Here is a 26,266-nt window from a genome sequence, read left to right on the forward strand (position 1 = left end):
ACTTACCTACTTGTGTATAAGGACCTGAGGATAAGATAAGTATCGTCAAGCAACTTTGGTGTTGGGAACTTACTGTTTACCACACGAAAATAACTGCTCGGGGTCCCATCACTCCTGGCTGGGTGTTGTGGGGTGTCAACATTGTCCCATGGAAAGTGAATTATCGCTTAAGAACTCTACATGGAAGAGTAAAGAAAAGATTGTATTGGACGAAGTTCTTGAAGACCTTGAGTTGAGTAGTGATGAGTCTAATACGAGTGATGAAGCACAAGGGAAGTTCGAAAGTGAGAAAATACAGCTACAACAAGAGGTAGTGAAAAAGAAAGAAATTTCTAAAAGAAAGAGGGAGACAAGCTGGCAAGAGGACAGTGAAAGCGGAGAAGTGAGAGAGGAGAAGAGACAAAAAAATCTAGGACAAAAAACGTGTGTGGGTGGTAATAATAATGGAAATAACAGAAAGAAGATAGTGGAGAATGGATCAAGAACAGAGCAAAGTATGGAATTTGAAGGAAGCAGACAAGAACACACTCAAGGTGAAGTTGGTCTCGTCAGGAAGAGATTAATTTTTCCACAGTCATGCCCGATGACCTTCCTTGAAAAATTTAAATGGGCAGTACAACTAGGACGGGAGCATCGCAGCTTTGAGCCTCTTTTGAAAGAAGGCACACACAAGCCTTATCTTACAGTGGGGACTATGGAGGCTGTGGAATTGTTGACAACTGTTGGGTACAAGGGATTACTGATGGCTTTGCCAGAGGAGAGCGACATACTACTTACAAAGGTTATAATCTTCAGGTACCCTGTAATACTAGATCCAGAATACTTATTGGATGACGAAAGATTTGTTTGGGTCAAGAGGCATTTAATAAGGGGCGAAGAGAGAAGCCAGGTTATTGCTCTAATGAGAGGAAAGGTTCCAGAGAAAGTGTTCATCACAGGAGCAGGGTATAGGAAGGTGGCACTATATGTGGAGGGACCAATAATGTGTCTCAAGTGTTGCAGATGGGGACATAAGGCCTGGAGCTGTCAACTGGACCCACGTTGTAGATTCTGTGGGAAGAGGCACGAATCTAGCAACTGTAAGGACAAGATCAATGCAGGAGAGAAAGTGAAGCCTTGTTGTTGTAATTGTGGTAAAACTCACAATGCTAGTTCATTTGCATGCGAGATGAGGCCACGTATGAGAAGTGACCAACAAAGGAATTATTCAGAGAACACTGAAGAAGTACGCTGTGGTTTGACAGTGACAAGACAGCAGGAGAACACACAGACAGTGGAGACAGTGATCACTGAGAATGCCTGGCATGAAGATTCAAGAAGGATAAGGACTGCGCTTGCGGCCGGAAGAGTTGTTGATGCCAGGAACAAGTAGCAAGTGAGAGTAGTGGTGCAGCCCTCCAGGTTAGTGATAAAACTGTGCAAGAAATTCTGGGAGAAGAGGTGCGTAAGATGTTTCAGCTTTTGCAAAAGTTAGGTCAGAAAATAGAAGTGATAGAGAAAAGACTTGATACAGTGATAAATAAAGAAAGGGAAAACAAAGCTGTGAATAATGTATAATTAGAAGGGAAAGAGGAAAGTGAAGAGCTCAAACCTTTGAAAAATTCAGTGCTTAAAATAAGTATTAAAGGGAAGGAGAGGAACATAAAGGATTGTGTAGTGCAGGGAGTAACAACTGAAAGTTTTTAAAAGGTGTTGGTAAAGTGTAAAGATGCTGATAAAGAAAAACTTTTGAGGAAATGGGAATCTGTGCAGGAGGATTGGGCCTTCTTAAAGAATCTGATTGGAAAGGATATAAGATGTGTAAGTATTAATCATGGATCTAGCTAGCCTTAAGATAATGTCCTGGAATGTTAATGGTCTACGAAATAGAGTGACAGATGTACATTACTTTACCCTTAAAAATAATATTGACATAATTACCCTTCAAGAGACTGGGGACAGGAAAGGCGACCTGCTTAAACTGTCTGGATATAAGGGATTTCATCTCTATTCGGGTGAAGGTATAAGAGGGGTCTCAACATACATTAAGACTTCCATACCAGCAGAACTAGTTGGAAGCCCGAGTAGAGTACAAGGAATAGAAAGTGTCTGTATAAAGTTATATTTGAAGGAAGGAGAATTGAACATAGCAAATTTGTATATTTCTGGAGGCTGTTTTGACCTCAACTTCTTACCAGATTGCATGTTTTTTGGACTCAACTTTGGCTGTAGGAGATTTTAATGCTCGACATCCAAGACTCGAAACAATGGGGAGAATTAATAGTAATGGTATAAAATTTTGGTAATTTTTACAAGATCACCCAGATGCTTACTTGTTAGGAAATGAGGAAGTGACTCATATTAAAGGAGGAAGGTTAGACTATGCTTGCATGATAAGCAGTCAGGGAGTCCAGGGAGAATGTGAGATAATAAGGGAGCTAGTCAGTGACCATTTTGTTGTGTATGATCAATTACCATTAGGGAAGAGACAGGTGAGATATAGGAGGAAGAGATTGAAACTAAACAAGGATGACACAGAAGTGTTTACCCAAAATATAGAGAAATGGTACAGAAATTATACACTAGTCTGTATGGATAGCTTTTATAATGACTTAGTTGAGGAGATAGAAAGATATTTAACTAAGTCAACACAGAAAAAGATAAATGATAAGAGACATGGGGCTAGGAAACACTGCTATACCAATGACAAAATGTTGAAGGGATGGACGCAAATGTTAAGGGCAGCACATAAAGATTGGGTAAAGAATGGTAGAAGAGAAGAAGATAGGGAAATCTTCATGGATATAGCCAAAATATGTGGGCAGGCAAGGAAGGAGGCAAGGGAGAAATATTGGCAAGACTTTGCACAGCACATTGGGGAGAGTAAAAATCTCAAAGAAATATGGCAGGATATTAACAAAATCAGGAAAAAGGAGTAATTTTATTAGTCATCCTCATCCAGAGGAAGAAGCTAATAAACTGGTTGACAAATGGGCTAAAGCAGCTAGTGTTACCTCCCTGCCTAACAGGACAATAGAAGCATTAGATGAGTGGCAAAATGAAAGAAGATTTATTTCATCAGCTCTAAATATTTGTGATGTGACATGTGTAGATATTACTCAAGATGAGTTATTAAATGCTGTTAAAAAAAGGAAAATCTACAGCACCAGGCGAAGATGGTGTGATTTATGAAATTTTGAACTGCCTAGTTGGTATGAGAAATAGTCCATTATTAGATTTATTCAACATGGGCTATACAGAGGGTAGATTACCAACAGAATGGAAGAAAGCGATAGTCATTCCTGTCCCTAAGGCAACTGGTGGATACAGGCCGGTGTCTTTAACATCTTGTTTTTCCAAGATGATGGAGAGAGTATTATTAAATAGGCTTGTATATATTGTGGGGGAAAAAATATCTTGTAATTTATTTGGTTTTTTGGAAGGGAAATGTACTTCAGACTGTGTTATAAAATGTTTATCAAATGATGCAGACAGATGTAGAGTTTTTGTGGATTTACAAGGAGCATTTGATAAAGCTCACAGTGAAGTAGTTCTGAATGAACTGGCTGCTCTAGGGGTATCAGGAAATTTGTTACACTAGATAGGTGACTACTTGCATGGAAGGAGAATCTGTGTATGGTATCAGGGATGTTTGTCTGAGGAAAGAGCACTTGAACTAGGCACTCCCCAAGAGGGAGTATTGAGTCCAATGTTATTTAATGTGTTAATGAACAAGATAACCTCACACAAATATCCTAAAGGAGTTGTAACCATCATTTATGCAGATGATATCTTATTTCAAAGAAACTGTCAAAAATTTGCAGATTGCATTAAATAATTTTAGTGTTCTTTCTCAAAAGATGGGCTTAGTTATCAATGAAGAAAAAACCAAGTGTGAATGTAAAGGAAGAGGAACTGAATCCGTTTTTCTAAATGGAAAAATTGTTGAGAAAGTGTCAAAGTATAAATATTTAGGAATGTATATTGGCTTTACTAGTGAAAGTAAAGAAGCAGAAATATTTCATGTCCTCACTCAATGTAGAGCAAGATTACAGCCCTTGAAGGCTCTCGCATGTTGTGGTAAAGGTGCTGGGGTACCCATACTGAGAATGATGTATATTTCTACCATCAGATCACTTATAGACTATGCAGCACCTGTCCTCTCTTGTACTGGTGAAGGAAGGCAACGGAAGCTTGAGATCATGCAAAATGAAGCAATGAGAATAATTTTAGGGTGTCAAAAGAATGCAATGATTGAGATAATGAAAATGGAACTAGGGTTACAGAGCATTTCACAGAGGGTCATTGAAATTAATACAGTTGCAGCAGTTCGATTAATGAGAGGGAACAGTGGGGGTAAATTTGTACAAGATATAAATGATGGTTTAAAAGATAAGAGGACCTTCTGCAGGCAAGGCAAGAGAGGATACATGATTGGATTAGTAAATATTATTAAAAAATGTAATCTGGCAGACTGGTGTACAGCTGTTCAGAAGAGTTGTAAGAATCCACCCTGGGAAGAACGAGAAGTAGAGTTAGACATAGTACCTCTCACAATGAAGAAATTATTACATGAACCAGGACAGTTAAGGGCTTTATATGGGAATAAGATTAGTAATTTGCCTAAAATAAACACATTGCATGTATATTGTGACGGTTCAGTTATGTCAAGTGGCAGGGCAGGGTGCGGGATCCTTATAGGACAGTACGCAGAACAAGGAAATGATGACATCAAAATTGGACTTCGGTTGAGCAGTTTTATATCATCAACACAAGCTGAGTTATATGCAATGTTAGTAGGATTGGAAAATGTCGTAAAGAGGTATAAAGATGCATATTTTTTTTGTTGATAGTAGGGCAGCTTTGGATTCTTTGAACAGTGGGAGTCCAGTCTTCGGACACATTATTGGTTCATGTAGAAAATTAGTAAATACAATAAGGAAAAATGGCCATATTGTTCAATTTGTATGGGTCCCTTCACATGTAGGCATTGGTCTTAATGAAGCAGTAGATATAATAGCAAAAAGAGCCACGGAAAAGGCCGAGATCGACATAATATGTACTAAAACCTTGAAGCAATTAAGGAGCAAATTACGGAAAATACAATCAATAGAAGATAATTTCAAAAGGAATGAAATATACGAGAAAAGTGAAACAATGAAACATTACCATCATGTTCTCATGAACACAAAATTTACATATGGGAAAGATAGGAGTAGGTGGAAAGATTCAGTGTATATGAGGTTGAGATTAGGATATAAATATTATTGGGAACTTGGAGCTAAGAGAAGTGAACAGGATAAAGAATGTAGAGTTTGTAGAACATCCAGATCCCATACCCTGCCACATTATATACTGGAATGCCCATTGCTTCATGTATATGGAAATGCCCATATAAATAATGTCCCCAAGCAAATAGAGTGGATGTTTAAAAATAAGAAAATAGATGAAATGTTAAAGAAATATAGAAATTTTGCATCTAGAATATAACTATGTACTATAACTGATTTTATGAAATACCCGTATTAGGGATTTATGTGAGTCCTGAGAGGGACATTCCTGGACTGGGGTGGGGATGACTTATGTCACTTCATCCCTTTGAGATGTATTGTTTTTTGTATCTCAATAAACGTATCAATCAATCAATCAGGGGTGAGTACAGACTGTACTCAACCCTGAAGATGTGAATTACACGAAAACGCTTGGGAACTTCGTGTTTTTTCTTTCCTTGTGGTTATCAGCATATATACCTGGATCACGCGCACCCACAGTGATTTACTTGCATATATATATATATATATATATATATATATATATATATGTATATTATATATATATATATATATATATATATATATATATATATGGTTATATAAAGAGAGAGAGACAGGTTCTCAGTATATCTATTTTACTATAGTTAGCCCTAAAAGAATATTCATTCTCTCTTAGAGTCGTGTTTTGTGTCAAAGTTTTGAAGAACAATGGTTCCCAAACTACAGCTCAAACTGAGTTGATGTTCTAAGTAATCCCGACTATCTCGCTAACCTTCCACAAAAGACTCTCTTTGGGGCGTGGCTTCGTAAAAGTGTTGCAGATCTCTTGAAACTGAATGTCCCAATCACCCCAGACGAACCTATTAATGCCATTCCTCCTTGGCTGAATATATCAGTTCCTATTAATTATACTCCTGTTGGTAGTAAGCAAATGTTAAACACCGATGTGGTGAGATGCGTCACACTAGAAACTATTAACAGACACATAGAGAGTATTAAATCAAGTGAATGTTATGCTTTTACTTGTGGTTCTGTGCAGACAAACACAGGTAGAACAGGCTGTGCAATTGTAATATATAAAGAAAAAGAGATGATAGTGTCAAACAAGCAAAGGCTGAACAAGTGGGCCAGCACAACACAAACTGAACTAACTGGAATCTACTTAGCCACAGACTACCTCAAAGAAAATGGAGGCGGGGTGATATTCTGTGACTCTCAAAGTGCTTTGAAATCAATGAACAACCCGTCAGGCTCTATGTCTAAAGTTGTATGTGATATTAAAAGGGATGTGATAACTGCCAATGAGAACAACTTTCGTATTGAATTTGTGTGGATTCCGTCCCATGTTGGAATCAGGTATCATGACCGTGCTGATAAACTGGCCAATGAGGCATGTAAGAAAGAAAATGTTGACCGTGACCTTGGCCTGTCCAATGCTGTAATTAAAAACATTCAAGTCAGAATCATAAACTCTGATCTAGAAGAAGTGAGAAATGCAGAGAGACCTGGCAGTTGTAGAATTAGTAAATATGACAAATTTTGTGACAAGAGGTACCGGTATGGCCAGCATAAGGACAGAACCAGACAATGTGATGTAGTTGTGGCCAGAATTAGGCTAGGATACAGACACATCTGGCAAGTTAGTAACGCTGTACCCATACCTGAACACTCGGCATGTAACCTTTGTGATAAACCTCTAAAGCATATACTTGAACACTATATTATTGAATGTGACACTGTCAAAGACTTCAGGCCACCTGACCTATTGTATCTTGAACTATGTAATTACTACATTGAATCAGGGGTGCTTGAGGACATGCTTGCTGTTTATCCCAAATTTGCTAGCCCACACTGATTAATCTTCAGTTAGAATATGACTCCAATGTATGTGAACCGCTGACCTCTATATAGTGTCAATGAATATGGTGCATTCTTTGTGTACGAACCTCTGTCCTGTATGGTAGTGAAGAGTGACATTACCCACATGAATCTGACGTATGTATGTGTCAATGAATATGATGCATTCTTTGTGTACGAACCTCTGTCCTGTATGGCAGTGGAAAGTGACATTACCCACATGAATCTGACCGACGTATATGTATGTATGTGTGCGTGTGTGCATGTATATGTGCATGTACGTGTATATGTGTATGTATATACGTATATGTATGTATATGTGTGTGTGTGTGTGTGTGTTTACATATATGTATATGTACTGTCAATGAATATGATGTATCTCTTTGTGTACGAACCTCTGTCCTGCATGGCAGTGAACAGTGGCATTACCCACATGAATCTGACCTATATACATTTATAGTTGTTAATGAATATGATGTATTTCTTTGTGTGTGAACCTCTGTTCTGCGTGACAGTGAGAAGTGATACCACCCTCAGTGTCAAGACCTGACTGAATTACTCAGAATAGGCAAACTGTACTACAAGCTCTGCCAATAAATTTGTTAAACAAAACTGGGCTACTAGATGGCGGGCTAATCGGAAACGTGCTTCCTCCTAATACTTTCCTTGCTGTTTCCCCAACAACACCCAAGGACTGCAAGCAAAAATACGCAAATACAGTAATTTAATTCTAATGATAACTATGATAGTAAAGAGCTCCTTAATGCGGATAAACACGTTGTATGTGTTTAACAATAAATTATTGGCCATTAGAGAGGTATAAGCATGCTTTAGCAGGACAACATCTTCGCAGTTATCAATACTCCATGCACTAACAGGTAACAGCCACAGGTAAGGCGTGGGGGATCTGTGTTTTTCCCAGGAAGTATAATGAACTAACCTTCACACTGAAATAGTAAGTTAACTTGTGAATATAAAATTAACAAGCTGAGTTAAAGGTAATTAATTTATGGTCAAGTTAAATTTAAGCTGCGTTGCCTTAAAAGTACACAAAGGGAAGAAGATAAAGTAGATTAAAGTAACACGACACATCAATTGAGTTAAAAAATTATTAACTGCTCTGCTGATATATCGTTGCAATATCAATAAATAAGGTATTATATTATAACCCAGCATGTTACTCTCAAAAAGAATATGTTTCTAATTTCATGGTCAAGCTGTGTTTTATGATGGTGAACTGACCAAACAACGGTATACTGTATCATATCAATAGGAGAAACTTCAATGCTTATTTTATGATCATTAAAACTATGTTGAACTTATTGAAAGTTAGATTATCCATATATAAATGGAGATTTTCTAACAAAATTATATCCAGGGCAACATTATAAATGACAAAAATAAATATTTGTTGTTACCGTCCTGGGAAAAACAAATAAGTTAGTAACTGACTCGAATGTTATGGGGACGAGACCGACCTCTTCCTCTCACAAGATGAAGCTATTTACCGCTAGTCCTCACACTTTTCGTCCCAGTGAACGGTAAGGAAACATATTTTTTCGTAAAGGTCACAGGACAATATTTTTGTCCATAAATGTTATGTTCTGGTAATTTGAGCTATTCTAAATTTTGCTTCTCAAAGTGGGTTGTTTACACCTATACTGTACAGGAGAATATGAAGTTCAAGAGGACGCATTTTATCTTCCGCTCATGATGTAAATAAACATTTGTTAGGTCATGATAAGATAAGATAGAGCTCTTGTAATTTTGCCCAAATTTATGAATAACAAAGGAACATAAGTGGAATTAAGTAGATACGCAGTTCTGTGAAGATACGGAGGCATACAGGACCAGGAAGGTCCAACTAATTACCCAAATGTAGCCAAATGTAGCCGCAATGAAGTCAAATAATGGTCCTAGATGAATAAATCGGACTGCCAATCACTTCTCGACTAGTATTTGGTGTCAGAAAGTCACAAAAAATTGGAAAACTTACTTTAATCCGAGTTAATAGATCGCGTGCATGTACCGATGGAGCGAGGAATTACCCAAATGTAGCCGGAATGAAGTCAAATAATGGTCCTAGATGAATAAATCGGACTGCCAATCACTTCTCGACTAGTATTTGGTGTCAGAAAGTCACAAAAAATTGGAAAACTTACTTTAATCTGAGTTAATAGATCGCGTGCATGTACCGACGGAGCGAGGAATTACCCAAATATAGCCGGAATGAAGTCAAATAATGGTCCTAGATGAATAAATCGGACTGCCTATCACTTCTTGACTAGTATTTGGTGTCAGAAAGTCACAAAAAATTGGAAAACTTACTTTAATCTGAGTTAATAGATCGCGTGCATGTACTGACGGAGCGAGGAATTACCCAAATGTAGCCGGAATGAAGTCAAATAATGGTCCTAGATGAATAAATCGGACTGCCAATCACTTCTCGACTAGTATTTGGTGTCAGAAAGTCACAAAAAATTGGAAAACTTACTTTAATCTGAGTTAATAGATCGCGTGCATGTACCGACGGAGCGAGGAATTACCCAAATGTACCCAGTGAAGTCAAATGATGGTCGTACAAGCGTAATTCGGGCTGTGAATCACTCCTCGATTATTATTTGGTGTCATAAAGTGAAAAAAAATTGGTAAACTTAATTTAATCTGATCTGATCTGAGTTGTGTTAGGTTAGGTTAGATTAGATTAGATTAGATTAGATTAGATTAGATTAGATTAGATTAGATTAGATTAGGTTAGGTTAGGTTAGGTTAGGTTAGGTTAGATTAGATTAGATTAGGTTAGGTACATGCACTTGATCTATTAACTCAGATTAAATTAAGTTTACCAATTTTTTGTGACTTCGTGACACCAAATAATAGTCGAGGTGAGGTTAGGTTAGGTACATGCACTCGATCTATTAACTCAGATTAAAGTAAGTTTTCCAATTTTTTGTGACTTTCTGACACCAAATACTAGTCGAGAAGTGATTGGCAGTCCGATTTATTCATCTAGGACCATTAATTGACTTCATTCCGGCTACATTTGGGTACATTTGGGTAATTAGTCGGACCCATACAGGAAGGCAAGCCCATCAAATTTTTGTATATACAATAAAGAAGAAGTCAAAATGAGTGAGACCAAGGACTCAGGCGACAGGAGAAGGAAGGCAAGTGTCAACAAACATGGAGGAAAGAAGAACACCGAAATGTGTGGAGAATGTGGATTAACAGTCAAGGATAGTGACAAAGCAGTTGGCTGTGATGTTTGTGAAGTGTGGTTCCACATCGAATGTGAAAAATTTCCAGAAGAGGTATATAACTTTATGCAAGATGAGGAGGCAGAAGGAGTGTTGATGTGGTATTGCAGTCACTGCAAGAAGGGTTGTGCTAAACTGCACAAGTACATAAAAAGATTTGAGCAACAACAACAGGTGGAACAAATGACCAGACAAAATGAATTGGAAGGCAAAGTAAATCAACTGAGAGAATTTACAGCACAAGAACACGATAAGAATAAGGAGATAGAAGTCAGGCTGGGTATATTGGAGGCAAAATCTATTGAATAAATGATGTGTTGGAAACAAATGCTAAGAATGACAGGGGTTTTGAAAACAGACTGGGAACCTTGCAGGCTAGAACAGTGGGTTTAGAAGGGAAAGTAGATTCTAGCAGGGCAACAGGTAGTGCCACTGAAGTGAAGCAGGAAGACAACACAGGGAAACCAGAGCCTGTTGGTGAACTTATAGAGGAACTGAATGAGAGAAAGATGAGGGAAAACAACATAGTGGTATATGGTGCACCAGAATCTGGATCCCCAACAATGAGCGAAAGGATTGAGAGTGATAAATCTTATGCACTGAACCTAATAAAAGAATGTGGCGTAGGCCAGGAGATAATAGTTAAAGTGATTCGGCTGGGTAAATTTATCCAGGGAAAAGCTAGACCTATGCAAGTCAAGTTATCTACTGCAGATATAAAGGCCAACCTATTTAGAAACATCAGGAGCCTGCAAGGTAATATGAAATTCCAAGACATAAGAATAGCCAATGACTTAACTAAAAGGGAGAGAGAACATGAAGCTGTGTTATGGCAGGAGGCAAAAACTTAATGGACTCCGGGAAGGGGAGACAGAGTGGTGGGTCCTCCGTGGAGGCGAAGAATTGTCAAAATAGGGGTCCAAGAGAAGTAGTGAGGCCCAAAGAAGAGAAACATGTACATACCAGTAGTGTAAATAGTGTAAGGAAACTGATTAAAAATAGAAAAAACAAGAACACAATGTTAATGTAGGTAAATTTCGTATTATGTTTAATAATGTGAATGTGTTGAGTTCAGACAAGTAAATAGAGTTAAATGCACAGATGAAGGAGATGGAAAATACTCTGCAAGTAATAGCCCTACAGGAGGTAAAGCCAAAACATTACAGATATGAACGGATTACAGCTGAATATAACCTAGAAGGTTATGACATTATAGAGCAAAATCTCCTTAATAAGGAACGTAAGAACATAAGAATGGAGGAAACTGCAGCGGGCCTATTGGCCCATACTGGGCAGTCCCGTTTACACCCAACCCCTATTGCTCATATAAGCATCCAACCTATGTTTAAAGCTATTCAGCATATACGAGTTAATGATGATATTTGGTAACTTGTTCCATTCATCCACTACTCTGTTTCCAAACCAGTGTTTACCTATTTCCTGCCTAAATCTAAGTTTGTCTAATTTAAAACCATTGTTACGAGTTCGCTCCTGGTTGGATAGTTTGAGTACCTTTGTAATGTCCCCTTTGTTTAGCCCTGCCTTCCACTTATACACCTCTATCAGGTCGCCACCTCGCTCTAAGTCTCTCGAGGGAGTGCAAATTAAGATGCTTTAACCTGTCTCTATACTCTAGGTTCCTAATGCCCGGGATTAGTCTTGTCATTCTCCTCTGAATTCTTTCCAAGGATTCTATATCCATTCTGTAATAAGGTGACCAGAACTGAACTGCGCAATCCAGGTGTGGTCTCACAAGAGCAAGATACAGTTTTAGGATGACCTCGCTAGTCTTGTAACTAACACTCCTTTGTATGAACCCAAGTTCTTTATTAGCCTTGTTACGAGCAAAAACACATTGTTTACTTGGCTTAAGATTCCTACTTATCATTACTCCTAAATCTCTCTCGCAGTCGGATTTCTCTATGGCATCGTTCATCTGGTATCTGGTTTCCCTGTTTACATCTCCTATACTGAGTACAGTACTTTACATTTGTCCACGTTGAATTTCATCTGTCATTTTTCAGACCATTCGAAAAATTTGTTTAGATCTTCATGTAGTTTTGCTGAGTCCTCGTCAGATTTAATAACACGTCCTATTTTAGTGTTATCAGCAAATTTACTTATGTTGCTGTCTATGCCGATATCTATGTCGTTTATGTATATAATAAATAATAATGGTCCAAGTACTGAGCCTTGGGGAACTCCACTTGTCACGTTGCTCCAATGGGACTTAATGCCGTTAATGCTCACTCTCTGTTTCCTGTCCTGTAACCACGCCCTAATCCATTTAAGGATGTTACCTTTGATGCCATGAGCTTCTACCTTTCTAATTAGTCTTTCGTAGGGGACTCTGTCGAAGGCTTTGCTAAAGTTGAGATATACCACATCATAATTGTGCCCCTCGGCCCACCGATTCGAAAACTGATGAAAAGAATGTTAATAGATTAGTTAGACATGAACGTCCGCTTGTGAAGCCATGCTGGGAATCATTGATCAATTGGTGCTTCTCCAGGTGATTTCGAATAGAGTTTGAAATGATTGCTTCCAGTAATTTGCCTACTATTGATGTTAGACTGGTAGGGCGGAAGGGAGAGGTATCTTAATATATATTAGGAAAGGAACCAAATTTTACAGTGTTGAACTTGATACTAAGTTTTGTGAATATTGCTGTATAGAAGTGCCATGTAGTAGTGGTAATTTACTATTTACCTCCATTTACAGAAGCCCTAATGATGATGAAAGCAATAATACTAATTTGCTCAACTTGTGGAAGTCAATGATAAATTGTGCTTTATAAAATAATTGTAAGGTGATTTTAATCTTCCTACAAATAAATTAGATAATTATACTTCTGTAATGGGACTGAATGATGTTGGTACCATGATGATGTTCGCCCGAAATCTTGGACTGCTTTCTCTCCTCCCAACATATAAATCACCGGGATAAGAGACAGCACAGGCAATACCCTTGACCTGTTGTTCAGTAGCGAAGAATCTATAGTGGAGATATATCAAGCTGGAGAGTCACTGGAAAGAATGACCATGCCTGTATTATTTCCATTGTGACATATAGGAGATGGAGAAAACAAAAAAGTAAAAAAAAACAAGTGTACATGTAGCAAGAAAAGCAGATTACCTACTGATGAAGCAAAAAGGCTTCGATGGACTGTATCCAATACCCAGCCATTGGAACCAGATGTGAAAGTAAGTGGAATAAGTTTAAAATTCCCAGGCAGTCATTGACAGAGTGTGTCCCTAAGAAGATAATCAGAGGACTGAGGGTTAGCAGAAAAAGAAGAAATGAAAAAAATTACCCATGAACAGGAAGCTCTGGGCTAAAGTAAGAAAAAACAGAGACTGTGGGAGAGGCGAGGAAAATAATGAAAAGCAGAAGTTCATTGAAAGAGCATGCAAGGGAGATGTATCTGGAAACTGAAAAGGGAATACAGGAGATTAAATAACCAGGTCAGATGGGAAACTAGAAACATCTTGACGCAAGAACAAGAGATTGCGAAAAAATGTTAAGGCAAATCCAAAAGTGTTCTGGAAGTATGTACAGACAAAAACAAGAACAAAAGCTAGGAGTGCAGATCTTTACAAGGATGAGAAAAAAGTACAGAGGCTGCTTGAATGATCAGAAAAGGCAGATAATACTCTCAGGCAAAGATTCTCCACGAGTTTTATCAAGGAACCAGATAGGGGATACCAACAGCCAACAAGAAAGAGCGTGCCATCTTCCAGCACCTGGAATAACGAGGTAAAATAGAAAGGTGATTCAAGAAATTGAAAAACATAAGTCTCGGTCCAGATGGGTTACATCAAAGAGTCATTAAGGAGATGATGGAGGAACCACTTCAACCTCTGAGGATCTTGTTTAGCTCTTTTTCAAGAAGGAAATATATCCAGGACTGGCGTGTTACATTATATCACAGCTATCTATAAGAAGAAGTAAGTGAACGAAACTACAAAAAAAGGCCAGTCAGTCCTAACTAAATTGTAATCTGCAAATTAATGAGTCAATAATGCGGGAAGATGATATCCCATATGAAAAATATGGATTGTTTAGTAATAAACAGTTTTGGCTTCATTCCGGCAGGTCAACAGTCCTACAGTTGATTAGGGTACTAGACAGGTGGACGGAAATTTTTCGATGACAGTCAGGCTGTGGACAGTGTATTGTGATGACTTCATGAAGGCTTTTGATAGAGTACCCTGAAAGACTAATAGAAAAGTATCTAGATTATTGCATTGGTAAATATCTTGATTGGGTAAAGATTTTTTTAACTTAGAAAACAGGGTTGTGGTAAATGGAAGTATCTGACTGGAGAGGTCACTAGTGGGGTCCCTCAGGTTCTGTCCTCTGCCCCCCTGCTGTTTATCCTTTTGTCAATGACCTGCCTGGGGCAATTAAACATGACAGTGAGGTATATCTATATCGCGGATGACACAAGATTTTAGGAAAATACAGGTTGAGGATTGTGACATGCTGCAGAAGGACCTGGATAGGATCAGGGGTTGGACTGAGAAGTGGATGCTGAACTTTCACTTAGAAAAAAAAGTAAATACATGAGGGATAGGAAGAAAAAAGTTGCTGACCATGGATATCATATGTACACCATGATCAAGAAGACCACTGTAGAGAAGGATATAGGGGTAGTCGCCGATGATAGCTGACTTTTCTGACCATCTAGCAAGGAAAATCAACAAGGCTAAAAAAGTAGTGGGCATTATTAGAAGAACTTTTTGTTCATCTGGATGCACCTATATTCAAGAGCTCTGTACACTGCTCTGGATTTAGAGCCACACCTTGAGTATGCTAATCCAAATTTGGTGCCCATATCTCATTAAGGATATTGAAGCAGTAGAGAATGTACAGAGGGAGGGCTGCAAATTAGTACCACAGATCAAGGATTTATCTTATGATGAAGACTAAGTAAATTACAGAGATTCTGCCAACACTGGCGTACAGAAGATCTAAGTAGGACCAAGTGGAAACATATACAAGATAGTGTGTGGCATATATGACCAGGCATGTACAGCAGGAATGTTCCAGATGAGGAGGCTGACACTACCGGGGAACACAAGAAGATCTACAAAACAAGAGCGAGGCTAAATCTCCAGACACTAGTTCATGGTAGGGTTGTCAACAACTGGAATGGGTTACCTGAGTGGGTAAAGTGAATGTGGAGATGGTGGAAGAGCTTGAAGCAAAATTAGATAAATACTGGAAAAATCAGCAACAATATGTAATTGCAGGGCTGAAAATATCAAGCACACACAGCCACATTGTGAGTGAGAAAGAGGCTATTGAGCTGGAGTATATGAGTCATTTTATGGTAAAATTGCACTTGCACACCACTCTGTTAGAAAGTCAAAAATATATTTTTCTAGTGTGTATTTGTGTGTGTTTAGACCGAATATGACCTTCATTTCTGGTGTGTGGAAATTAGCCTGGTTTTTTATCGATTTTTTCAGTTGGACGTTTTCCGAAAAAAAATAATGGCTAAGCAACAAGAAATACCCCAAAAAAACACTAGAAAACAAACAAACTTAACCTAACCTAACTGACTCACCATATGATGTAATCACCAATTTCTTACCTTATTGGCCTGGTTCTTGTTCGTGTTGGATTCTGAGATTCTTACGCAATGCCACATATGTTGGTCTTGATGATATTTACATTCAGTCTTGCACTTAGGACACTTTATTGAGGTCAGGAGAACACCATGAGACTAAAAATGCTATAGTTTCTTCATTTTTCCCCCAAACTCGCAATCAGCTCCATATAATTGAAGTGACACCCATCGCAGACTTCCATGGTCGGAAATGAATTTTTATTTCTAATTATGAGCCCCAAAATAAAACTCGAATTTGATTGGGCCCAAAATACCATAAATTAAACCCAAAATCATTTTAATTTGCCCCAAAAAAGAAGCTGTTGATTGGCCGCATGACGGAAATGAAACCGGATGCTGCATGATTTATGAAGGTGTTGGAGGTGAGGTAGGCGATAATGGTGCAAGATTAATGGAAGAAAATAGAAAAAAATTTTATATTTTCTCCATTATTATACATTTTTGCAGGCAATGTAATAGATGAAAATTATCTTATAATTAGACGTCTTATTCGAATGATAATAGATTAGTGGTAGGAATGTGTGGTGTGTAAATGCAATAATACCCAATTTATACTCAGAGTTAATTAAGTTGTTGATCTTTAAAAAAAAAGGGTCAATTTATGTTCGTAGCTAGGTTTCGATTTTTCCATAAAAAAAATAGGCATTATTTTGCCATGACCGGCTAAGTTCCTACTAACGCTATTTTACCGTAAGTGCTGGGTTAATTGTCTCAGGCAAACAACGCAAGAACTATATTTGACTGTGATTCTGGCAGTATTTGGCATTTATTTTGCCGTGAGTTGATCGTTGTGTAGCTATAAATATACCTAACCATATTTCTGTTGTGCATGGAAACTTATCATTATAAAAGAGGCCCAGTATGGGCCAATAGACCCGCTGCAGTTTCCTCCATTCTTATGTTCTTATGTTCTTACTAGAACCTAATAGAACCTGACCTAAGCAACCAAAGAAACCTACCTAACCTTACCTAACTTCCTAGCAGGGGGCAGACCCCCCATCATATTAAACAGAAAGTACAGGCAAACCCCGTTATTCAAAGCCTCGGTATTCATAACCCTGTTTTTCTGCAATCAATATATTGTTACCCATTTCCACTATTCGCAACGGTAGTCCCGTTTATTCGCAAATTCTTACAAGCAAAAATTCTGAACTGTGCACCTCAACCGTAGAAGGCAGCTTGTGTACGTATTCCTCTGCCATATGCTCCCGCTCACCTCAGTCTCACATGTGCTGGCGTGTGCTTTGTGTGATCTCGCATTTGTGTTTTGTGTGATCTCACAATGCCTAAGCGACCAGCTACTAAAACTCTCAGCAATGTTGCCAGAGATCACGTGTGGCAGTTACGTCGGACGTGAAATTGGATATCTTAAAAAGACATGAACACGGAGAACGTCAGTGATTGGCGTTGCTCAAGACTTGGATCCTCTCACTTCATTCTATAGTTAAACGCACCAGCACAGGAGATGGCCGGGTCTGCAACACCACTGACGGCTACGAAGGTGATGAGGTTCCGTGTTGCTGAGATGGAGAGGATGGAGCGAATGTTGAGCACGTGGATTGACGACCAGACCCAGAACCTTAAAACACCTTTCGCAACGCATGATTCAGTGCAAATTGACAGTGATAATGAGAGTGAGGAGGCTGACGACCTTGTCATTGAGGAGAGTGAGGTGGCTGACGACCTTGTCATTGAGAGTGAGGTGGCTGACGACCTTGTCATTGAGGAGAGTGAGGTGGCTGACGACCTTGTCATTGAGGAGAGTGAGGTGGCTGACGACCCCAGCATCCTCTCACCCCAATAAACCTGCACCCTCTCCCATAATGCCAACCCCAGCAAGCAAGCAACACAGCATATCAGAGGTAAATTAACAGTCTGCGTTTAAAACTTACCTCACATACCTGCGCACATAAACGTTCAAACACACACACACTCAAACATGTTAAGTATACTGTACTTGTAAACATATACGCCTAATAAACTCAAAGTGGTTGCTATTGATGATTATTATGCCCTTGTTTTTTAATTTATTTTGTTATATATGTACAGTGACCCTCGTTAAAGAACTCAACCGCTCCAGAAGTTTGTTTGTTAACCGAAAAGCTCATTAACCGAAACCATTGTTTCAATGAGTTTTTGGATAATTGGTTCCAGCTCACCGAAAATTTCCTAAATTCAACAAAAATGGTAGAAAAGTTCACTTACTTTGAGGTGTGTATGTAGAAGGCTCCTGGATGATGATGATGATGATGATGGGATTTAGAATGGGGTGGAGGAGAAGAAGAAGAGAAAGCATTGGGGTGGAAGAGAAGTCCCATGGCGCCTATTTCACCCATAAATTTAGCTCTTGGTGTAATTCAAGATTATTTTCTTTAAATCAACACTGCACTGCATTATATATTGTCAATATGTAAAATATATTTCAAAATGACCAATAATTGCTGTTCACAGAAAGCGTTTAGTTGAAGAGAGTCTCAAGAGATGTTACCTCCAGTGAAAACAGAGACTAACGCCTGTTTGCTGTGTCAAGAGGCTGGATGCTACGATAAACTAGTCACTTTACCTTCAATTATATTCAATAATTGTTAAAATGACTAAAAATTGAATATTAAACTTTTAAAATTATTGAATAGTATAAACTTCTTGATATTTACTAAACTAGTAAGGAATTTAAGCCTCAGAACCGATTAATGTATTGGCGGACTGATACTAAAGCTGGTTGACCGTTCAGTAAGCTGAAAACATGTTGAGGTCGGTTCAGAAGAAATTCGTCAACCGAATTTTTGTTCGTTAACCGAATTGAAGATCCTTATGGAAGGCAGTTCGTTAACCGAGGCGTTCGTTAAACGAGGGGTCACTGTATTGAGTAAAGCAAGTGTAAAAATATGACGTTCGTGACTACCGCAATGCCTGTATCCCCCCTATTTACATTATTTCTTATGGGAGAAATTGCTCCGCTATTAGCAATTTTGATATTCTCAACGAGTTTCATGCCCGTAACCTTTGTGATAAGTGAGGCAACCCTGTACTTAGCCAATCAGAGCGCACTCATGGTAATATAGCATTAGTAGGATCATACTCAGTAACGGCAAACTATCCACTGTATAAAAAATACGCATTACCTATGGTTCTTGTTGTGATTGGAATGAATCTGACATTCGTTTCTGGTGCTAACCTAACTAAAACCTGGCTACTATCCTAAATTTACCCCCAAAAAGTAAAGCTAGTAATACATTAGAACACCAACATGGGAGGAACAACGGGAATAATTTAAGTTAATTTATTTCTCCAGTTATCATCTGTTGGCCAGTGCCACTCAATCTTTTCGCAAGTAATTTTGCATTAATGGGCATAAAATCACGAGCACCTTTGTTGGCACTCAATTTGACTGGCAACTTTACCAAGTACCCGACAGGTATAGGTAGTCAGTAGTAACTCTAGCGGGTCCGTGGTTCCATCCTTCATAGTTTTATAATAGTAGGTAGTAGGCAGCTACCAAACAGGAGGTACTACTGCCTGGGAAGACATTGGAAGCATAATGTTGTCTAATGGTAGACCCTTGCTATTATTATTATTATTATTACTACTACTACTTTTTTTTTTTTTTTTTTTTTTTTAACGTGGCCTCCAGCCTCCCCCAATAGCCACACCTTCGCCACCATTTATTTACCTTAATATTAAATATCCTAATACATAAGAAGCTATCCTATCTGTGTTAAATTAGTTGAGCCGCAGATCTATGCGGCATTCAGTGACTGTAGCCTCATAGTCAATATCTGCAGCAGTTGTCGGAGTAGGGGCAGAAGCTCTCGTTCCCCTGAGGCAGAGCAAAGCCGACCGAAGGAGAGAGAAGGACAGTCGACATCTCATCCAGGCTGTAACATAACTTCTGGGCTGCTGCTTCTGTTCGGAGATCAACTCCGCGAGTCTGGCGTAGAAACATCTTGCACTTGGGCCCATCCCACCAGAGGTTGTGAACACTAGAGGAGTGAAGCTGCCTTGATCAACATTTTGAATTCTCTCCCCATATGCCCTTCTCTTGTCGTTCTCGTTCCTCCTATGTGCAGCATCGAGAGCTAGGTTACGGTGACAAGCGGCCATGGGATCAAAAATCCTGATGTCGAAGAAAGCTCGCTGTCCCCACGTCCAGAATCCTCGAGCACTGATGTCCACACGGGCTTCGTTAGATGTGTTTGAAGTCCTGTGTTGGAAGATCTCGCCATCCAGTGGAAGGAGGGTCGGTTCTACCATGACGTCCCGGCAGATTTCCTTCAATATATTTGCTGTGAGATCCCTTACCTCGTCATGCCTCATGCATATGAAGCCTCCCTTCTTGCAGACCATGGCGTGATCGCCATCATAGGAAGAGCCACACACGCATTGGGAGGGCAAACCATCTACTGGCCAACCGTACCTTAGAGCAATGGCATCTGTAAATTCTTGTTTGTTAAGGCTGAAACCATTTGCCCTTATCGGTAACGTAGTTAACCAGTTCGAGGCGCCCACCTCCTGCACTATAGCTACTTTTTTTGTCAAATTTTCTGGAACCTGCAGCAATAGTTGCTGCAACATGTCATTTTGGCAGTGCTGCCGATCTGTTGTAATGGACCTACGGATCTTATTTACTTCGCTGGTGTCCACTTCCCCTGTTGCATTCTGGGCTATTATGTGGTCAGTGAGGGCTGCCGTGAGCTTAAGTGAATATTGATGTTCAGTGTCAGCAATCTCCTCTGGATTAGTTAGTCCCATCCCTCCCAGTCTTGGTGGAAGTGCAAGAAGTGTTCTTTCTGCTGGGGTTAAGTCAGGGTGTTTCACTAGTTTGGGAATGAACTTGACACTGATAGCTTCTTCCAGAGGGTGGAGGAGGGGTCCGATCTCAGGGATGGTACGCATCAGGTAGTTCCAGCGATGCTTGACTCCATGGGTGAATGCTGCAAAGGCCGCATGTGGCTCTGTGTTAGCAATCTCAGATAGAGCTTGGATTTCGCTAACCCACTCATTCACCTTTCCCACTACGTACTTGGTCTTGAAGTCCGTAGTGCCAATTACTGCGCCTAGATGTCTTTGGCCGTCCTTAGTTATTTTGACTTCACTTCCGCCAAAAACCTCCAATGCCCGTTCATAATGTTCTGGCTTCGCGATGAGGAAGGACTTGCTGGCGTTTGGGTGGTACCCTATTTGTGGACCTCGCGATGTTACCAGGTCCCACCACTTTTTGATGCACTCCACTTTTCCTGCTCCTGTAAGGTCGTCAGCATATGCCACTTGTTTGACCCCAGTTGTTTCAAATTTTATTTCTTGTTGGAGCACTGATAGGCCAATTGCATACATTGCCATTGCAACGGGGTCCCCCTGTGTTGTTCCCTCGGTCGACTGTAGGATGGTATCACCTCGTAGAGCCTTGTTGTTTACTATGTAGAGGTCTGAAGGATTCCTATACGAATTTTCAACACACATCGCAAAGCTAGGACACTTGATCTTGATGTTGTGCAGTGAGCCTTGCGGTTAAGTATGTTGAATGCGTTTGAAGCATCCACCAGGAGAACGGCCTCACAATCACGCTGCTCAAATATCAATCTCATGGCGTGAATGGCTGCCTCCCCACCAGCTTGTTGGCCTGCACAAACTTGTAGGTTCCCTGCTGCTGCCCTGACATCGTCCTTTAACACCTCTATTATGCACTTTCCGATGATCCGCCTCAGCACTTCCCCCACCCTTATAGGTCTACATCCTGGTTTATTTTCCAGAGGAATAAGGCGGCAGGCCGTCAGGGCCTGGAGGTGATGGCAGCAAGAGGATGCAAGCTTTCTTGCAAGGGCGGCAATGGCAGTGCAGAGATCGCTTGCTACAGGGCCAAACTTGTTTGTGCTGAGGATGACTCTCCAACCATTTGCATCCAGACCTGAAGGGCCGGCTCCTCCTCGAGTCTTCAGTGCCTTTTTCCACACCATCTCTCCTGTTATTTTCTCGAACAGGACAGCATTTGGTGGGATATAGGCACCCTGGAACCTGATGCCTTCATCTTCGCTTGCAGGGGGATGTTTCGCTTTCAATAGTTTTAATGTCTCTCTGTTTATTGGCATCACCCCACCGGAGGATTCCTGTGTGAGAGATCTTACCGCGAGAGACACTTTTCCCACACGCATTTTGTTTCCAAATTTTCTTGCCACGTCATCGGTGTTTTGCTTTCCGTCACCCGTAAATTTTAGTCTCTCCTGCAGTGTTCTTGCTTCACATAGGAGATCATCTATGGCCCCAGTCTGCCACATTGTCAATCTTCTCTTATTGCTGCCACATTTTCTTTGTGCTTAGCCTTTGTGTGTGTCCTCTGACAAAATAGATGTGGTATTATTGCCAGTATTTGAAGAGCTAGGGGGGCGAGGAAGCGGTCCTGAGTGTAATCAGTCATGAAGCGAGTCATCTCCCGAATCATTTCTTTGGTGGCCGCACACTTGGGTGGTTCAAATATGTTAGCGGGCGACCACTTGACAATTTCTGGGTAGGTTTCTTTGACCCATACGTCTGCATTTTCCATCGACATGCCATTCCACTGAGGTGGCTGTCTCTCATTCTCCTCGTGGACACCTGCTACTAAGGGAGCAGCATTTATTAGTACTACATTTTCGGGTTGAGTAGACTCACTGCTATCATTTCGGATATCATCGGGTAGTTGGGTCCCGGCGATATCCACTGTGGCCACCTGTGTCGGCTCCCTGCGATGTGGGTTCCGACACTGGTCTAGCTTCCTGCAATCCACACATGGTCGGTTGTTTCTCGCACAAACACCATTTGTGCAGTTTTGGTTCGGGCTAGCACAGACGCAGCAAAGAATGTTACCAGGCATAGTGAACAGCACCTTGGGCGATGGTAACGTCCGCCTCCGAACATCTGATTTAGTCCCAGGCACAAGATTATACTGGTTCTTATGAGGGAAGGGCGGAGAGGTGACAGGCTGGACTGCTGTGTCCAGGTAGTAGGGGCATACGTGCACGCGTGGGTGTGTAGGCTACCCCCTCTTATAGCGACCATCCATACATCAGAATGATACACTATGGACAAGAGTTTGTCACACCAGGCACTTGTTTATATATCCTTGGCACAAATAACCACTATTTATATGGTCTCACTGGTGTAATATCAGTTATGTATAGTCACTTGGTTTGTCGAGACCCTACATGGGCAGCACTCTCGGCCCCATAGGGGCGATAGTCTCGGGACCACCCCTGTCAAAGTAGGCCTAACGACACTGACCTTGGCGCCGAGCCTCCTCATTATCCCTCCACCGACCCAGCACAGGTCACCACTCACTTGGAGAACGCCGGTGAACACACGGAATATTTACAATTTATGCCGTAAGGGATGAGAAGAAACCTTGGGTGGCAATGCTTAGGGTGACATCCGATATTCACGGACACATTGTCAAATTCCCGCTCCCACACAGCTAGTATGTCCCCACCAATAACACTTTAGATCAGGAGGGACTGTCCACGACACCCACGCCACGCTGGCCGCCGCCTACTACTACTACTACCACAAGGTACTACTTTTTTTTTTGTGGCCTCCAGCCTCCCCCAATAGCCACACCTTCGCCACCATTTTATTACCTTAATATTAAGTATCCTCATACATAAGTAGCTATCCTAGCTGTGTTGAATTAGTTGAGTCGCAGGTCTATGCGGCATTCAGTGACTGTAGCCTCATAGTCAATATCTGCAGCTGCTACTATTACTACTACAGGTTGTACCTTTCTAGTCCGGCATTCTGTGGTCCGGAAACTCCCGTGGTCCGGAGCGATTTTAGTTTGTCCAATAGGTAGATAGGCAGCTTTTTTTTTATTTTTTTATTTTTTATTTTTTTTTTTACTTATCTGAATTGTTATTATTATTATTACAGGAGTATTAAATTTTTGCTGATCAGGCCCCAATGTGGGTCAGTGACCTATGCCCGGGTGGGCTAATCCCCTTAAAAAACAACAACAATAAAGCCGTGGGAAATTAAGGTTTGTTTACATCCGGCAGTTTGGCTGCTCTCCCTCTCTCTGCTTGTCTATACAGAGTACAACATGAGCAGTAAATAAGTGTTGCTTTCATATTCTTATGTAGAGTAATGACGATATGTTTTCACATGTATGCACTTACATCCGTGCAGTCTCACTTTTTTTTACCATTAATAGTTAGCTACTGTACTTATATTGTTCCATTTATTAACATTAAATAACATTACAGGTACTTCAAACAACCTTATTAATTTTTTTTTACATTAATTTTGCTACAGCTACAATCAGGGTCTTATTTTCTTCAGTTTTATATGTAGAACCAATCAGTCATTGGTTTTGTAGCTTTAACATAAACAATGCCGGCAGCCGACTCGTCTCATTGTGTGTTTTCATATTCCACGTATTATTAATAGATTGTATTGCTAATTTTGCCCACACAAACATTAATTCAATAAAAACAAATTCAGAAACATTAATTAAACTATATATGATCAGTAAATAAGTGTTGCTTTCATATTCTTATGTAAAGTAATGACGATATGTTTTCACGTGTGCGCACTTACATACGCGATCTCTCTTTTTTCTTTACCATTATCGTTTGCTACTTCTGTTGTTCCATTTATTAACATTAAATAACATTACTTAAAGCAACTACATTAATTTTACTACAGCTACAACCAAAGTCTTATTTTCTTCAGTTTTATATGTAGAACCAGTCAGTCACTGGTTTTGTAATCAACGAAAACAATGCTGTGTCATTTCCTTGTGTGTTTTAATATTCTACGTATTATTAATGAATTGTATTGCTCATTTTGCACACATAAACATTAATTCAATAAAAAAGACATTCAGTAATAAACAATAATGAATCTTTTGTACATTAGAGAAATGACGCTGTTTCCACGATTATGCACGTCGTCTGCACGTTGGCGGGCCGTTCAAACCCGTCGAAAGTCAAGTTTCCGCCGTCAAAATTTTTATTAATTTTTTTGTGTGTTCCAATAAAATACCTTGAATTAAAAACTGGCGAAATTTGAGAAGCTACTATACGACATTTATCCCTTCAATATGTCTTCAAAGAGACCATGATGCAGAGAAAGTGGTGCTAGTGCTTCTAAGTATAAGCACAAGTCACTATCTATCCAGGAAAAGGGTGAATTTCCATGGTCCGGCACCGGTCAGGTCCCGAAGTTGCCGGACTAGAGAAGTACAACCTGTACTACTTTTTTTTTTTTTTTAAACGTGCCCAGCCTCCCCCAACAGTCACACCTTCGCCGCCATTTTATTACCTTAATATTAAATATCCTAATACTTATGTAGCTACTACTACTACTACTACATTTTCGCCCCCCAGGCCCTGATTTGGGGTTAGTGACCTGTGCCCGGGTGGGCTGATCCCCATTTAAAAAAAAAAAAAAAACTTCCTAACCTAAATCATAAAATTTAAGTAGGTTAGGTTAACTTAGTTAGGTTAGTTTGGTTCATTTGATTAATGAAAAACTATATAATGTAGTAGTACTGTACCATCAACAACGGTACTCTCATTAAATACAAGACTAATTTCTCCAAAATCAGTCACTTTAAATAATGTTTTCCAAAAGCTCATTCTTGAAGTAAATGAGATTTGCATTGAGAAGCTAACAAGAGCGGCTGCAAGAGACCAGAGACCATGCAGTACAGCATTGTGAACTGGCATCAAGTACTGTAAAAGCAACTAACCCTCACTTATGTGGAAAATGGTCATACAAACTAAAGTAGGTGGTAATGAAGGTTAATGAAGTGTGCCTTTATGTTAAATATTCAATTTACCATCATATACAGTACAGTGCAACTTAGTACAGTACTTTATTTTATAATATAGTACAGTACTGTACTATTGTATAATACAGTGCAGTTTTTTCCCATCATTCTTTTGGTAAAGTACAATACCCATTCCCCATCTCACTTATTCACATGCAACATATAAACTTGTTGTACAAATTACCATACTAACTCTCTTTAAAAAACTGCTCTAATAATGTTGTGTATCATCAGGGTTGTCTAGAGCTCCTGTGGGCTGGTGCACTGTTTCCCCACAAGAACAAGAGAAGTGCAATGCATTATCACAGGTCATCAAGAGAGATTCCAGCGAATTCATACATACGTTTACCAACCTAGAATGTGTACAGGTAGGTACAGTAGAATAAAATTTTACCTTCATGTTTAAATATACTAAAGTCATCCCAAAGCATTCAGGAAATTGCAATAGATGTTACTTTTAGGGTTGGGT

General features: G+C 39.8%; 1 protein-coding gene across 1 annotated transcript in view; it reads left to right on the forward strand.

The window, feature by feature from the left end:
• Nucleotides 1–17,466: 17,466 nt before the first annotated feature.
• The window catches only part of LOC121876766 (melanotransferrin-like), an 83,940-nt gene continuing 75,140 nt past the window's right edge, over nucleotides 17,467–26,266 (forward strand). Inside the window, exons 1-2 of the mRNA XM_042382138.1 lie at nucleotides 17,467–17,668; nucleotides 26,032–26,165. Coding sequence (XP_042238072.1) covers nucleotides 17,467–17,668; nucleotides 26,032–26,165 — 336 coding nt within the window. The remainder of the gene's footprint in view (nucleotides 17,669–26,031; nucleotides 26,166–26,266) is intronic.

The sequence above is a fragment of the Homarus americanus genome, unplaced genomic scaffold, assembly GCF_018991925.1.
Source record: "Homarus americanus isolate GMGI-L3 unplaced genomic scaffold, GMGI_Hamer_2.0 scaffold50281, whole genome shotgun sequence".
Lineage (NCBI taxonomy): Eukaryota > Metazoa > Arthropoda > Malacostraca > Decapoda > Nephropidae > Homarus > Homarus americanus.